Source organism: Maylandia zebra, linkage group LG5, assembly GCF_041146795.1.
Source record: "Maylandia zebra isolate NMK-2024a linkage group LG5, Mzebra_GT3a, whole genome shotgun sequence".
Taxonomy (NCBI): domain Eukaryota; kingdom Metazoa; phylum Chordata; class Actinopteri; order Cichliformes; family Cichlidae; genus Maylandia; species Maylandia zebra.
Window position 1 is genome coordinate 24459624 of NC_135171.1, and position 17150 is coordinate 24476773.

General features: G+C 38.7%; 1 protein-coding gene across 15 annotated transcripts in view; it reads left to right on the forward strand.

Annotated features, from left to right (window-relative positions):
- The window catches only part of atp2b2 (ATPase plasma membrane Ca2+ transporting 2), a 128457-nt gene extending 113925 nt beyond the window's left edge, over positions 1-14532 (forward strand). For 11 of the 15 annotated variants that reach the window (XM_024802529.2, XM_024802528.2, XM_076884074.1 and 8 more), the window contains 8 exons: positions 5-92; positions 228-334; positions 1155-1346; positions 1587-1800; positions 1901-2112; positions 2246-2353; positions 2459-2641; positions 8622-14532. In XM_024802529.2, the coding sequence (XP_024658297.1) occupies positions 5-92; positions 228-334; positions 1155-1346; positions 1587-1800; positions 1901-2112; positions 2246-2353; positions 2459-2641; positions 8622-8933 (1416 nt within the window). In that variant the 3' untranslated portion in view covers positions 8934-14532. Of the gene's footprint in view, positions 1-4; positions 93-227; positions 335-1154; positions 1347-1586; positions 1801-1900; positions 2113-2245; positions 2354-2458; positions 2642-4791; positions 4982-5294; positions 5345-8621 lie in introns of all 15 variants that reach the window. The other 4 variants (XM_014412938.3, XM_023154969.3, XM_076884075.1 and 1 more) reach the window with 3 other exon arrangements.
- Positions 14533-17150: the final 2618 nt, after the last annotated feature.

Consider the following 17150-nt stretch of genomic DNA (forward strand, 5'->3'; position numbering starts at 1 on the left):
GCAGGTGGAACAGGAGCGTATCGATAAAGTTTGGCCTAAACTCCGAGTACTGGCTAGATCATCCCCAACCGACAAACACACACTCGTCAAAGGTGAATTGGTTGCACACTTTTTGCTCTGACTTAGACAGAGATCATTACTGTTGCCTTTCCTTGTTTCTTGAGTCTTTGTGCTTTATGTGTATATGCACTTCTTCCTATGCTGCTTTGTTTATCTCTTTATTGCAGGCATTATTGACAGCACTATGGCAGACCAGAGGCAGGTGGTGGCTGTGACTGGAGATGGGACCAATGATGGGCCTGCTCTAAAGAAAGCTGACGTTGGATTTGCCATGGTAAGCAGCCCTTCTTTCCTGTTTTGTTTGGCTGTTTGTTCATGCCTTATCTTGCATTCTTGTGAGACTGATCTCAGTCAACATCTGCAGATGTCTTTTTCACCTCTGCAGTGTTTAAGAATTCTTCTCAGGCGCTCTCACTCTGGCTGCGTGGATAAGGAGCTCCCCCTAGTGGATTTCATTATTAACGCAGTTATTCTGCAGAAGCTTGTTCAGCTTGTTAAAAACGTTATAGCAAAACCCATATATATATTTTAATAGGTCTTATGTAACATGAGTTGCAGCTCTCCTTCTACACTGTGGTCCTGTAAGATACTGTAAAAAAGTATTTCAGCTTCTGTGCTTAAGCAGGAAATCTGATTGAAGGAGATTGGTTTGGGCTCAGATTTCAACCTAATCACGCACATTAATTCATTTAATGAGACATGTTTAAAAAGATGTCCGCATAAGTATTCACTCCACACTTTCACTAATAAGGGCATCCTTGTCCAAATCCAGCCACTGCCTAGAAGGTGCTGCTCGTGCTTCTCCTTCAAAATATAACATAATACAGAAAGAGAGTCCCTCCTACAGTCTGCGCTTTACCTGATTACATGCACACTGACTCCTTAGGTAGCTGGTATTATTATTAAACACAACAGTGACTCATCTACAGGGTCCAGCATTGTCCAGTTGACTGCAGAGTTGATTATATGCTTCAACGTTATTTTTAACGTGGTAGGCTGAGGAATACTGCAGTGTGATGAAGTTAGAAGGAGAGCAGCTGTGAAATAGAAAACTCCAGTTTCTTTCTCACTGCAGCTTGTCATCATTCTTCCAGGGTATTGCTGGTACAGATGTGGCCAAGGAAGCATCAGATATCATTCTCACCGACGACAACTTCAGCAGCATCGTGAAAGCAGTTATGTGGGGCCGAAATGTCTACGACAGCATCTCCAAGTTTCTTCAGTTCCAGCTTACTGTCAATGTTGTAGCTGTCATTGTGGCTTTCACTGGTGCCTGCATCACACAGGTCAGAAGGATGAAAAAGACTGCAAAGTAATACCAGCCCGCTATCATGGTCATTTTTAACACAGTTGATGGTGATGAAATGGAATTTCATCCAAGTTGGTTTACTGTTGCCTAATCAGTAATTCGAAAGATGATAAGTGCTTACAACTTCAAGAAATACACTTATGTTTCATGCCTGGTTATATTGTAGTTCTATTATTCTATTCTGTTATTGATACATGTTACTGTCACCTTTCTTTAGGACTCTCCTTTGAAAGCAGTGCAGATGTTGTGGGTGAACCTTATCATGGATACTTTTGCATCCCTGGCTCTGGCGACAGAGCCTCCCACGGAGTCTCTGCTTAAGAGGAAGCCATACGGTCGCAATAAGCCTCTCATCTCCAGCACCATGACAAAGAACATCTTAGGACATGGAGTCTATCAGCTCATTATCATCTTCACACTGCTCTTTGTTGGTACGCACGGTTATTTTGCTCTGTTATACCGATGTAGGATATTACAGATTTAAAGACTATGGCATAAATCTGACTCCCTGACTCTTTCTTTTCCTTCCAGGTGAGCAGATCTTTGACATCGACAGTGGCCGCAATGCTCCTCTCCACTCTCCACCCTCTGAGCACTACACCATCATCTTTAACACCTTTGTCATGATGCAGCTGTTTAATGAGATAAATGCCCGCAAAATCCACGGAGAGAGGAATGTTTTTGACGGTATCTTCAGGAACCCCATTTTCTGCTCGATTGTTTTTGGCACGTTTGCTGTGCAGGTAAGTGGATGCATTAATTCCTGAAATTACTTGTTTTTCTCAGTTATTTTTAATTTTAATTATTAATTATTATATTTTTTTCAGATAAGTAATGGTAATTTTCAGTTTTCTGTGTACTTTATACTTTGCATAGATCGTGATTGTGCAGTTTGGAGGGAAGCCATTCAGCTGTCAACCTCTAGACTTGGAAAAGTGGATGTGGTGTGTTTTCCTCGGGCTGGGGGAGCTTGTGTGGGGACAGGTAATAGGCAAAGTTTTCCCTTTCTAAGTCTTTTGGTCAATTTTCCTGTCTGTGCATCTCTACAGTAAGTACATCACTTAGTGCTTTTACTTCTCTGCGGGTTAGGTGATAGCCACCATACCCAATAGCAGACTGCGCTTCCTGCGGCGGGCAGGGCAGTTAACTCAGAAAGATGAGCTGCCAGAGGAGGATGTTAATGAAGAAAATGAGGAGATCGACCACGCAGAGAGGGAGCTGAGGAGAGGACAGATCCTCTGGTTCAGAGGACTCAACCGCATTCAGACTCAGGTGAGGGCAAGTAACAGAGACAGTTCAATCCCAGTTAATATATGGATACAGCATGTGGACTTTATGGTTACTTGTTTAAAAATCAGTTTAAGATTCCCTTTAATTTTACACAATAATATGCTGAGTTCCATAATAATAATATAATAATTTTGTCCAGTTATATAATAAAAACACTAAAAGGTAAATATGTCACCCCTAATATTTACTAAAAAGCTTCTCTTTTACTGTTTGTCTGTGTTTCTCAGAAGATCTGTTTTGTGTAGGTCTCTCCACCTCAGGCATTGCCCATGAGGAAGTGATAGACTGTATTTTATATGTTGGTCATGTTAGTCAGTCACAGTTTTAAAGTCCTTTTATCTCAAGATGAATTACTCAGGAGCATAAAGATGCCATTTTGCCTCGCTGGACTGCCTAGATCACCGCCATGGACCTGTGGAAGCTCCAAGAGTTAAATACAAGTATATAGCCACTGAACTGTTTTCACATTTGTGAGCTCTGCAGACCGGTATCACTGTGATATTGCAGACAGTCCGGCTTGTGTGCTGGATCTGGTTTCGTCTCACTGATGTGTTATTGATGGGCCTGGGTGTAGTACTGTGGACAGATGCTGCCTAACATCCGCAAGAGCAAGTTAAAAAACTACAGCCAGAACAGTATCTGTGCTGTACGCAAATGACAGTGTTTAGTGTTAAAGTATAGAATCCTTATTAATAAGCTGGTTATGATCAAATTAAAATGAGTCATTGTGGTCAGCTGTGGTCAGAAGTTTACATACAGTCATCATGGGCATGAATGTCATGGTACTTTGGAGCTTTTAATGATTGCTTTGAACTGTTCTTTTTCCAGGGTTGAATGATTGTACAGCGAATGTCTGTAATGACTTTAAGAAACAATAACTGGGTGCAAAAGTTTGAATTTATTTTGTATTTTCTCTGATCCATATCTAAGCTCAAATATATATGTACACTTTAATAAAGTCTGCTTAAGGTTCTACAATGCCTTTTAAATTGACTTTAAGGCTTAATAACTTCTCATTAGTGATCATGACTGATCAGTCACACTCACATTCAGAACAATATGAAAGACCAAGGAACTCACTGAGGATCCAAGAAGGACAACTGTAGATTTCTATCTCAGTACAAGTTAATTGCACATATGTACAATTTGCCAAGGTCTGGAATAAGAGCCAAACTTTCATCATCAGATGAGAGGAGGTTGGTTGAAGTGGTAAATTCTGCATAATCATTCTACCCTGGAAAAAGAACAGGTCAAATAAATCATTTAAAGCCCCAATTTACCATGACATTGACACCCATGATGAGTACATATAAACTTCTAATCACAACTGTATATGCATTGGTCAGGAATTTAAACAAAAGAAAGAAAAACGAAACCCAATTTGAACTAAATCTTAACTTTCTTTTTCAGTGAAGATGTCACAAAACAACATGCACTGCATGATGTGAATGGCTGCATCTGTGAATTTAATTTGTTTACATCAGATAGTAAGTCAAAGGGTGGGATCACCCAAATTAAAGGAAAACAAAGCTTTTGGCAATCTTCCTCTTATGCTATCTGGCCATGCAGAAAGTTGTAATTTCCCAAGGTTTTGTAATATCATATTTTAGGTACTGAATACAAGTTTGTTCTGTGGTGCTAATAACGTAGAACAATAATGCAAACAACATCAGTGTTACTCTGGGTAAAAAAGAAACACTATCAGAACGAACATGAAATGTTTGCTTTGTAGAAAGTTCTTCTACTGTAGACTGCTCACGCTTACTTCTCTTAAATTTTACACGAAAATGATTTGTGTTTCTTTTCCAGAGATAAATATTAGCTCCTGAATTTTAATAAAATGTTTTTAATGTTGCTCTGTATCAGCATCACGCAACAAATCTGAAGGGAACCCAGAGTATTTGCATGGCCACCATTATAGCTCACATGTAATTTGGGTGAACCAGCTCTTTAGATCAGATTCAGTGTTTTTGCTGTGGGGACACCACACCCTGACTTTTAGCTGCCCTCCATCATGTCATGACTGAGATACTCCCTCTACCACCAGTCACCCTACCAATCAACCTGTGTTACCATTTGGTCTGTGTCACTCTGAGCAGCCATTTGTCCTCTCCTGTCCCGCTCTCCTACAGATTGAAGTAGTCAACACCTTCAAGAGTGGCACCTCCTTTCAGGGGGCAGGGGCTCTGAGACGCCAATCATCCACCACCAGCCAGACCCAGGATGTAACCAATGTTTCTAGTCCTAGTCACGTGTCCTTGTCCAATGCCCTTTCCTCTCCTACAAGCACTACTGCTGCTACTGCTCCTCCCACTACTGGCCGTGAGTCAGAACTCTGTCAGTCTGCTTCTCCACTCTCTTTGCTTCAGGGGTGCCATCCTGTCATGAGCAGAAAGTTATTTTTTGTAGTTTATTGATTTATTTGTTTTTAATTTACAACAACAGTCTCCATCTTGAGGTTGGCATTTCTGAAGTTTTTTTTTTTTTGTCTTTCGTTCTTGCTATTTGCGTTTTCATTTTCTCTATTTCTTCTGTCTTTTTCTTGTTCACGCTGGATTTCAAATTCATCTTGATATCTCGTCCCATGGTTGGGTGTACTGTCTTCTCATTGGTGAATGTGTGTTTGTTTCCTCAGAGTGCTAGGAGCGCAGGACTAAGGGTGATACCCACGGCGTGACATTTCAGGTTGTGAGTTTGTCTCCCTCTGCTCATCTTCCATCCATCATCCCCTCATCCAAACCTCACATTTTTATGTCTTTATAGACATTAATGTGAACTAATTCCAATCAAATCACCAAGTCACTGGGTGAACATTCAAGTATAAGTTGCAGTGTTAACTTTGTTTTTGTTTGTTTTTTTTACCTGGGAGTGTGACGCTGTTGTGGCAAATCACATTGGCTTGGCATAAAACAAATTTTACCTCCTACATGTCCTTTGAGCTGAATCACCAGCAGTGACAAGAAAATATTCAGGTAGCAGCGGTATATTTGGCTTAAAATATTTTCACATTTGACTGCCACATTGCAAACTTTGAGGCGAGTGTGTATTTTAGTCAAAAGCGTCTGTGTTATTTAATGATTTGCCCACCTTCATCTTTCTGTCTCTCTCACTCTCTTTTGCACACATGGACACACATATCCTCACTGACAACAACCTGTTATTGAAAATCAAATTAAATCCCATGTGAAGGTTGTGCGAACTGGAATCGGGGCCAGGGTACTCACTATAAGGCAGTAGTGTACCAATAATTCATCCCGTCTTGTTGCTTCATACTGTTGGTGTAGTTGACTGTCATGTTACCATAGTTACAGACATAGATCCTCTGCAGCAAAGTAAAATCAGCCCCCACCCTTTTTTGACACCCCATCAGTGTTACTTGTCAGACATCCTGTCACATGCAATCATCCAGACAGGCTTCTGTTTATTATTAATTTTCATTTCTCTCCTTACACCTACTCCACCACAGTTACTGCAGCACTACCAGAATGTTTGCCATATAATATGCACTATTCTCAAAGCTTTATAAATCTAATATCTTAAAATTAGAAGGAATATTGTAGTCTTAAGGTTTGTGGCAGAGTTTAAATTTCAAATACACTACATGGACAAAAGTATTGGGCCACATTTCGTAATTACTGAATTCGATTGTTTTCACCATAAAGTTACAGAACAAGGTTGTTGTTCTTTTGGGGCCCCAGACAAAAATTCACAGAAGGACCCGCCAACAGCATTTACTGCCACTTTGTTTTAAATAATTTGACTCCACCGCCACAAACAATAGTCCGATAAAATGACAGTAAAACATTACTTATGGCAGAAACCATGTTTATTTTGACAACAATGCCCAAGACTAAGTTAAAAACTGTTAATACTGTAGCTAGCTTCTGTGTTGCTTTAACATGATAGCTATGCAAACAGGCCCATTGCCAGTGTCCTAACTATGCTGCTCTGCTAGCTAAGTTAGCTAATGTTAAACATCTAAGTAAAGAGAAGAAATAACTTCATGTTAGTGGAAGCTTCATGATTTTGACTGTCTCTCCCCTACATTTAAGGCTAGACTAGTAGCATTTACTGTAGCTAGTGAGCAATATATTTATTAGCCATTATTGTTTGCTTCATTCCCCACTGTCCTGCTTTTTCCCCTCTTCTTCTTCTGTCTATTTTCACTCCTAAAAGGTTTCCTAACATTTGGCTTGTTTAAACAGACTGATGTGTGCCACTTGCGATGGGAGTGAGTAAAGGTGGGCAGGACCCCTTAGGGAAGTCAGGTCTCAACTACTGGCATTGCAAACCTTGCATATTACCATTGCTGTAGTTTGAGGTTGATCAGACCTTGGGGTCCCCTGCTGGCCTGGGACTCCAGGCAGCAGATTGCCATGCCTGGTGACAAATGAAGGCACATAATGTGTAAAGGTTATCAAGTCTCTGCTGAGTCAGTAACTGCAGGGCTCCAAAACTCCTCTCGGATTAACATCAGCATAAAAACTGTGCAGCGGGAGCTTCACAGGCATGGGTTTCCTGTCCCAGTATTTTTGTCCATTTAGTGTATTCACTGCTCCTGTGAAGAATGAGAAAACAGGTTTCTTATGTTTAATTAAACGTTTTATTAACTGGAAACACAAACTACATAAAAGCATTGATATGTTGCTACATTCAACAGCAATTTATTTTCATTTCTTTAGTTTCAGCTACTTTAAACGAGAATTGAGTTAATAATGTAAATGTAAAGCCAATTATCAATTAAAACCCAGCAACAATTCTGATGCAGTTTTTTTCCAAATACCTCACATTTTTGTCATGATTTAGTTTCTTGTAAAACGTTAGTAGGATGTTTTTACAAAATAAATTGAAGATGCACACAGGGTTTATGAAAACAGCAATTTGCCATAGTCTGTGACTACTGTGCTACTTTTTAGTCTCAATAAATTGTCACATAGTTGTTTGGACCTTATACTTGAGTGTTTACGTCGACGTGCATGGACTCAGGAACATGCTTTGACCGTCAGACGTCTGACAGTAAAACTCTTATTTTCATTATTCACTTCCATGTGTTTAGTGTCTGTACTCTGTGTGCCGGTGTTCACCACTCCCTCACTGTCCTGTTGTCATGTTGCATGTAGTTTGTGTTTAGCTCCTGTTCATTTTCTGTGTTTGTCACATTTTAACCTGCTGTGTTTGCTCGTTGTCTCAATGCCACTGTTTTGCTTTTGGTTTTATTGTTTTGTTGTGAGTTTTTACACTGCGATGCTTGTGTTGAGCCAACCTCATGCAGGCTTGACTGTCCATTGCCCTGTTTGAGACCATGCCATACCCACCGTGTGCTATACTCGTGTGTTTGTGTGTCCCACTCAGAGTCTGTGTGGATATTGTCCCAGACAGTGTTCTGGTATCTTCAGAAGTTTTTAAACCACTTGATTGGATCTCTCAGATCTAACCTCCTTCCTTCTTACTGACCTCGTCCACCAGATTTCTACAAACTTGCATGTGATATTCTCCTTTAAATTTTCTGTAAGCATTCCATTTATTAACGTGGCTTGTTTCTAGGTATACAGCACATTGGACTAAAGCGTATACTTACAACGAGCATTCGTGTTGCTTTGGTATTTGTTTTTCTTGAAATGTATGATTTTGTTGTGTTTTTTTATGATTGTGTTCCTCACAGTTTTCCTTAGTGCACGCCAAAATTGAATGACTTGTGACTGTAGTCATCTTGTGAAAGCAGAACACAGGCTGCAGTCGCCTTCTCCCTTGCTGTTCCTCCACCTTCTGCTCCTTCTTTAACTCTTTATCCTCAAATGAGAGGATCCCTCCTTCTATGCCCCTTTTCTCTTCAAACCCTCCCACCCCCCCGCCTTTTCTTTCATCTCGAGGGTACCTCCAACCCTTTGATATTGTCTCCGGCATCACCTCTTACCATTTTTCTTCTTGTTTTTTTGTTTTGTTTTGTCCCTTTCCATGTCAGATCCGAGTTGTGAATGCATTCCGTAGCTCCCTGTATGAAGGCCTGGAAAAACCAGACTCCAGAACATCCATCCACAACTTCATGACACACCCTGAGTTTAGGATAGAAGACTCCACGCCCAACATCCCCCTTATTGATGACACGGACGATGATTCTGCTCGTAGAAGGATGAAGTACTCAAGCCAGCCCTCGTCCCCTAACAAGAACAACAACGCTATTGACAGTGGCATTAATCTCACTATCGATACCAGTAAATCAGCTGCGTCCTCCAGCCCTGCCAGTCCTCTGCACAGCTTGGAGACAAGCCTCTAACCCTGATCCTAAACTCAGCTCTAACCTCTAATGTTGTTTCCTCACATTGTCGGGACACCTCCTCCAATTCCTCCAGACCTTTAACTGTAACCATACAAGTCTTCACCCCCAAATTTTCACCCAATTCTCAACTTCGAGCTCCCCCAAACCGCTACCTACCGGCAACACAGTCCTGGGGGGAAAATGTCCACCATTTTCCCTTAGCCTAGAGCCCTTGAAGCGCTCTGCTCCTTTCAAAGCAGAGAAAATCTAAGTAATATGTCAAGGTGAAAAGAAAAAACAAACTAGCATACAATCAAAAAAGCGCAACAAAGCCACAAAACCTACACAGCCATCCTGCTTTTGTGGTTGTATGAGTACAGCGGCAGTCACGGTGGTGTGTACGACAATACACTTGTACTGGTTAGCATGTACTGTATAAGCGTGGGTCTGACTGCGCATATGTACGAATGGTGTCTTTAGCGGCACTGGGAGGAGGACGATGAGGAGGGAGACTGCTGAGGAGTAAAAATCACACAAGAGGACAGACTTTAAACTCTGCTCACTCTTCCTCTCCTCAACGAAAAACATTGTTAATACTGATAATAGTTTAAATTAAATTGAAAAATATTGTTATTATTCTAATTCTGATTCTGATTATTATTGTTCTTATTATTGTTGCTCCTGCATGAATGTACATTACCCAGGTTTTATTTAAAAGGCTTTTAATTTTATTGGAGTTCTTTGGTTCTGATGGGCTAGGCCTCACTGTGGACTGCGATTTTAAAGACAGCATCTCTGAGTTTCTGGCCTGCAAAGTCCCCTCTTCTGTGTGGCATGAACATGTACCCAACTGTACAAATTTATTTCATCCATAAACGGAAATGTGTATCGAGGTGGTAGGGCTCAACTTGCACAACAGTTTTGCACCTGTCCGTAAAGAGGAATGCAAAATAATAATAATGATGATAGCATTTATGGGATATATTCTATAAATTTAAATACATATAAATATATTTAGAGAGAGTTTATCTTTGTTTGTTGGCATGTTGCCTTGTTCCTGCTTCAATGGCTCCAATACCTTTGACTTATTTATGTCTTAAAGAGAATGTAATTTGTTTACAACCTCGTAGAGATAAACTTCCTGGTTTCTAGAAGGAGGAAGGCGAAGTCGAAGCTCAGATGGACCAGAGCTGTTTCGGTGTGTTATTACTGAAAAACCCTGTGCTGGAATTTGCCTGCTGTCTTGTCAAATAATGTAGATATTTTTAGAGGTTTAACAACAAAAAGAAACCAAAATATAATGGGATACATAGTAATTGTGGAATCTTAGTATTACTCTATATGATTGTTGGGATCAAGTTGGAGTGGCTTGCCTTTGGTTTTTTTCTAAACAGAGGCCTCCTTTTTGTGACAGAGGGGGATATTTTATTCTTTTTATCCACTGCTTCTTCTCTTTTGTTAAGATTATGTCTTATTTTTCTCTGTGCTTCAGCACTGGCCTGGGGTCAGGGCTCGAGTCAAAGGCTGATATCAGGACCTTTATAGCGAACTCTTCTAGATAAACCTGCTTCTTCAAAGGACTTGAGGTTTTTAAAAAAAAAACAAAAACAAATCTATGACCATCAAAAGGCTGCAGCTGAGTCATATTAGAAATTTGCAGTTATATTTGGCTTCTCTGTACCGCTCGGAAATCAAAACGTTTCGGTTGAAAACATGGAATATTTTTTGCGTTGTGTCTATTTTTTATTTAACCTATTGGTTTATTTTTGATTAAAGGAGTTTCTTTTCCTCTAGCAGAGACACATGCAGCCACACAAAGCTGCAGACATTTTTAACATCTAAGAAAACAGAAAAACTGAAAAAAAAAAGAAGAAATGAGAACAAAAATGGAATGTTGCTTTGACTCTTTTTCTATATATATATATATATATATATGAGAGAAAAAAGATTTTCTGCACTATCTGGTTATGAATGAAAACTTCTGTGGTGTAATTCTAGATGTGCTTTTGTGTGTTTTAACCAAGCTTGTCTTCCTGCCGTCACAGAATATACAGTACTCTAGCATCTCAACTGTACTCACTAGTTGTAAACTATTTATTGTGCTTTGACCAATCAGACATTACCAGACAGATGTTACATACAGAAGGCACATTTACCCAGTCTTATTGCACTCCGAAGGACAAGGCCACTTAACTAGCCTGTACTATTGTATTTCTATTACTAATCGAAATCACTGGCAAGCATGACGTGATAGGCTCATTATGCAACTTGAAAAGAAAAAAAACCTCCAGATTTTTCTAAAAACAAAAATTCTATAAGCTAGTAAAGTATATACAATCATTTATCCAACAAGTTCTATCTCTCTTCTTTTTTATATCCTCCTCCTCTGTCATTTCCCAGCCAATCTGTCCATCTGGAGAGGGTGCACAAGCTTTACCAGTCAGCTCAGGCGTGTTGAAAACGTAACATGGACCATCTGAATAAAAAAATCTGTCTTATTTAAGTTGGAGAAAGAAAAAAACCCAGTTTGGGTTCTAATATTTTGCTCGAAAGCTGTTGATTTCTTTTGTTTTCTTTCCATTGTTTTAACTTGACAATTTATTTGTTTCTCTGTAAAAACTGTAAAACAATAAACAAAACAAATACAAAACAATAGCATTTTCAATAATAATAATAATAATATTAAAAAAAAGACTTGAGCCAACATTCTCAAACCACTTTTACATCCGGGAGGACATTCAGCTTTAAGGGGATGCAAAGAAACTGAGTTTAAAAAATAATCTTTGTAAATACAGCGATGAGTCCATCGAGGACAGGAACTCCACTGGTGTGGACACAGGAGCTCCTCCTGACTACATCTACCATCATGCACCACAATGAGTCATACTGCCGATGCAGCCGTTTGGCTGTATGTGATCAATCACTGCTCCTGTCAGAAAACACCGTGATTACATCCCAATCATAACACGTGCTGTAGGAACCAATAATAACTTTGACGATGACACTGATAATGATAACGATGATGATGATAACAATGATACTTTTTGCAATATACTCTCACCTGCCTCGATGTACTGTATTTAGCAGCATGCAGTTTGTGGAACAAAGAAAAAGAGAAATGCCAACAAATAACTTTTTTGGCATATAGCCATTTATGGGTAAGTGATTTAAGTGTTCATCTTGTTTTTATGATATTTTTTTTTATCTATACAATAATTGTAAATAAAGAACTCAATGTCTTTGTTCATTTAATACTATGCAAAAAGTCATGCTTTTCTGATTGTTACCCACCCTTATTCCTAGAGTGTGTTGCTGGAATGTTTGTGGTCTCAAAAGTCAGTAAAAACAATGTGATGTAAATTATTTTCTAGCTTGAGGAAAAAGTTCAATAATGATGATGATGATGAAATTATTATTATGATACCATTAGGAGAATGATAATAATGGTGGTGATAGTGATGATGATGATAATGATGATGATGATGATGATGATGAACTGTGACTCTTGCTGCTTGACTGTCCCATTTACTACACTCCTGACAGCGCAAGTGAACAACATAATAAACAAAAAAAAGAACAAAAAAAAAAAAGGAAAAATCACTAAATAAATCTCCCAGAGCAGCATGACCCAGCATGGTGTGTCCTGGCCCCATCTAACATGTCCTGTTCTGATTTGGTGTACGTCGCTTTGTAATGTCAGTGATGACTTTGATTGTTTCACTGTTTTCTGTTATTTTTTCTTTCTTCAACTTTACTGATTTACTTCAAAGGATTTCACAAATTTTAGGATTGTCAGCATCACTGAGAAAGAACTTCCTGATGTTCTTCACCTAAAATCCTTTTATTTTTATGACCGCTTATACTGAGGAAACACCAGAGCGACCTAGGCGACGACCACATAATTGCTACGTCCTCATTTCAAGTTGGGCCAGGACTTTTGTTGTGAGTCAGTTCTTCTTTCCCTCTCTCTCTCTCTTCCTTCCTTTTTATTTATTTTCTGCTCTAATACACTTTTGCACTGTAACAGGTTCAACCAAAGGAAGCTCTCTACTGTTGCCTTCAAAATGTATTTTTAAAGCTAACTTTAACACAAAATTTCAAACTAGTACTACGAGTTAAAGGTGCCTTATAGAGTTTTCTTTTAAACTAATATTTAATATTTGAATGTATATATCATATTTATGTGTGTCCTTAAGGTTCCGTGTGAAACAAAGCCATAATGAGCAGATTGACTTAGCTACAGTAACATCACCCACTGATTGGTAAAATGAATATTTTCATCCTCGTCATCCTTTTGGAACCAGATGTGACTACAAGGGATGGATCTAAGTACATGCTCAGGGATCACTCACTTGTAAGTCACAAGTTGGTACCAGTGACTATGAATTATCCTCTGTTCTCATCCCTGCTGAGGTCCTGGCAGTCAGCTTTTTCCATAGCCTCCTGAGACCTATCCTATTCATGAATGTCCTCTGTAATGGACATTTGTTTTTGGTCTGTATCTTCTTACTTGAGCTACCCTAAAAAGTCCTATTGTACTCAGTAGAGGACATCCTGGCCTTACCAATGATATCTCATGTGTTTGGGTAGCCTCCAAACAGGCAGGAAATCACAAAATCAGTTACAATGAAAGATGCCTTTTTCATTGGTTCTCAGGATGATAGTTATTATTTTTCATTCTCAGCTATTGCCTCCTAGTGCCTGAAACAATGCAGGTTTCAGGCACTTCTACTTTGGCTTCACCTTTCGAATCCATCTTTTTTTAACCATGACTAGAAGCCAGCTACTATCAGTCACATCAACTGGAACTCTTCACTATTTTTGTAGCGTTGATGCCTTTTGAGAGTGTTTGCATGTGCACAGTTACTTTTACAGTCTACACAAGAATTTTTCAGAATTTTTAAATTTCTAGTAGTTCTTACAAAAAACAAAAAACAAGTGGCCAATAACCAACATATTACACTTGAGGCTTTCGATAAAGGGTTAAACACCAGTGGGTAATGTCACAGCAGCTACATCAATTTTTATGAGAGGTCTGTGAGAAGAAACAAAACAGGAACAGTGTGTATGGTGAATGTGCATGATTCAAAAAATTGAAAACAGACAGATGTTGAAAGTGTGACTATTGATCTGAAACTCCACAGGGTAAACTCCACACCAAATTTTAGAGGGTAAAAAGAGCACATCGGGTTTTAAATATATATGTGTGCATATATATCATACACTACATCATAGCCGGAACACCACAGACTACACCTGACTGGACCCAGCTGTGTAGTGGAAGGGAAAATAAATACACTGGGTCCAGATACTTTAAAGTCACCTCTCCTCAAAAATGATCTTTCACCAGTGTCATTTGTCTTTGATGTTGTGTGTTGTGTGAGTTTATCTAGTTTGTTTTCAGATTAACTCACCAAGAGTGGAAAGCTAACACGTGTACTGTATTGCAAACACAAGAAGATGGATCTAAAGCAGCGAGAGAGACAATATCAGAACATGAACGTGACAGAGGAGAAACAGTATATGCTTCTGAGAGGTTTTTATAGAGACACGTACACTTTAACCACTTTTGGAGGACTAATATAGCATTGAAAAAAAAATGAAAGTGATGACCAAATGAGTCTGAGTAGCAGTGTGATTTTCTCCTCAATCTTAGTACAGTTTTGGAGGGAGCCTACATTGATATTCACCCAGGTACACCTAAAGCTGCTCATTACAGCAACACTTTTATCTGTTTGTAGAGCCCAAGAGGCCTTGCTCATGTCATTTAAGCAATGGTAATGAAGGAGCGGAAAGTATTTATTTTGGTTTGGACAAATTACACAAGTCTATGTTCAAGTACTTACAGAAGTCCAAGTATTGAAATTTTAGGTTGTGCTCGTTAAAGGAGTTGTGTTTAAGTGAAATACATTTAAAAATGTGGAAGAACATCTGCCCATACCTGAAATCTGGTGATGTCCAAAAGGTTCTCATGGGACTGGTCTCCAGTGTTGAGATGGAAGGCTTGATGATGTCTTTTCCACTAAGTTTGTGTAAGTTATCAGTCATTCAGATCATGGTAGTTTTGGGAGCTTGCCTTCTTTTCAAGTTCTCATGAGTTTTCTCTCAACTTTATTAAAAATGTACTACACCTGCCAGTATCAATATAATCAAACTCAGTCATTATTTATTTTTATTTATTTTTTGTTGCGTAATAGAAAGGTCCTGGTTGATGTTTATCTGAAAGTTTGATTCCACTGGAGGGCAGTATTTCACTAGAGATGGCATATGTCCTTGTTCATCCATGGGAAGATCGCGAGAACATCTGTATGTCTGCATTATGAGACAGAGGTTGTGATGATACAGGCTGGTCATTCTGCAGCAGAGTATGTTTTCATGAGGTTGTCATCACATCATTCAGTTGGATGTATTAGATTCACTTTGGTGTATTCATTTAGATGCAAAACAACTACCCTTATTTTCTTGTCCTTTACTTTCTGTCATAGGCTGTTATCAGGATGTTTGGCCGCTCTGAAAACAAACTTGAACAGCTTGATTGTAATCGGAAAAAAAATCACATTCCAAGCAACAACTTTATAAATGAATGACATTGCATGCAGTTGTGAAAAATGAAGCCAGTAATGAGTGTCATTTGAATTTTTGATAATATTTTGATAATACTGAGGAGGAGACTCCTCTGGGTGCAAAAGAAATTCAGGTTTTATAATAGCGTATGAGAAGATGTCCATGCTGAGAGGGAAACAGGTAATGTGATTGAAAATCTCACGCATACACATTGTCACATCTTATTCTGCAAGCTCTCACACCTACAGCCTCACATGTTTACCTTCATAAAATAATGTGTTGTTGTGTCAGCTACAGCAGTTACACATTTGTAACTTCTGGTATAAATTAGGCATCATCAGTACTTGGAGTTTTAGGGAAAATTTAATACTCTCATTTCAACCTTTCTCTTTAACTGCTAAATGTTTCACTGTGTTCACCAGCGACATACTGTATTGATAGCCCTGTTTGGCCTAGCTTTAGCTGTGCTTGTAGGATATATAGTTTTTTAGTTTTTTTCCTTTTAGCAAATAAGACCAAAACAGTACAGCTACAGATAGGGGAATCAAAACAACAAGCTAAAGGGTGCTAAAATGCTTCAGAGGGCAGAAGAAAAGGTGATCATCTGCCAAAAAGCGATTGCTAATGTCTGTTTGTGGGTTTTTTATGTGCAATATTCTTGTTAATATTTGGGGGCTAAGCTGTAGTCAACATGAAGGGGTTATGAGGGGGTTATACCAAAAATTTTAAAAATGACCTGTTGTACCTCCTCTGTGGTCTACATTACAATGAATCTTGCCCCTTTGTTCCAATTTCTACTCCCCTTTTGGCCACGTCTCTTGAAAAAGAGATATTTAATCTTTTTTTCTGAATAAAATAAATAATATATGAAATTCACTTAGTCAACATAATGATTGCAGACTTTACATTTGTGACATGTTCTTTCTAGATGACTTATAATAAGTCCTTTTAGACAGTTTAAACACAGAAAAATGAATTCTTTTGGCAAATGACAACAATCACTGTTTGGCAGATGATGACTTTTGACACAATTACTTCCAGTACTATTAGATAATAAGCAATGACATTTGATAGGCAGGTTAATGCATATTACTGTCAATACATTTTTCATGTACTGCAGCCTGACGTTGCTTCCAGTGCTCACTGATAAGAAAATAAAAACATGCCGTGGCTGTTGTTTTTCTTCTTATCCCTTTGGTGTATTCATGATGTAGATGTAAACTCATGGTTGCTGTACTTCAGTATCTACAGTAACACAGAAGAGGAGCAAGCATGAACAGTAACTTGAAGTAATAATTTCGAATGCAACTTTTCAAACAGCTCAACAAATATCACCAAAAACACAAACCGTTTCTGAGCAGTTAGCTACAAATGTGTTTGGGAACTAATGTAATGTAATGCCATGTTACTGAGAGAGAGAGACATTAGTTTGTGACATTAAGAGATAAAAAGATGAGAGACAGAAGAGGAAATGTGAGATTATTCTCAAAGGTAAGCACTGCTCAGCTGTTAAACAGGACATTTTTAAACTTTACCGTTATAATTCATTTAAAATTCTTCTGATTCTTTAAATCAGATATTAGATCTATACATTATGTGTGCCTGATAAATAAAGTGTGCGTGTTAGTCCCCATAGGGAAATAGTTCCTCTGCATTTAACCCATTCACCCA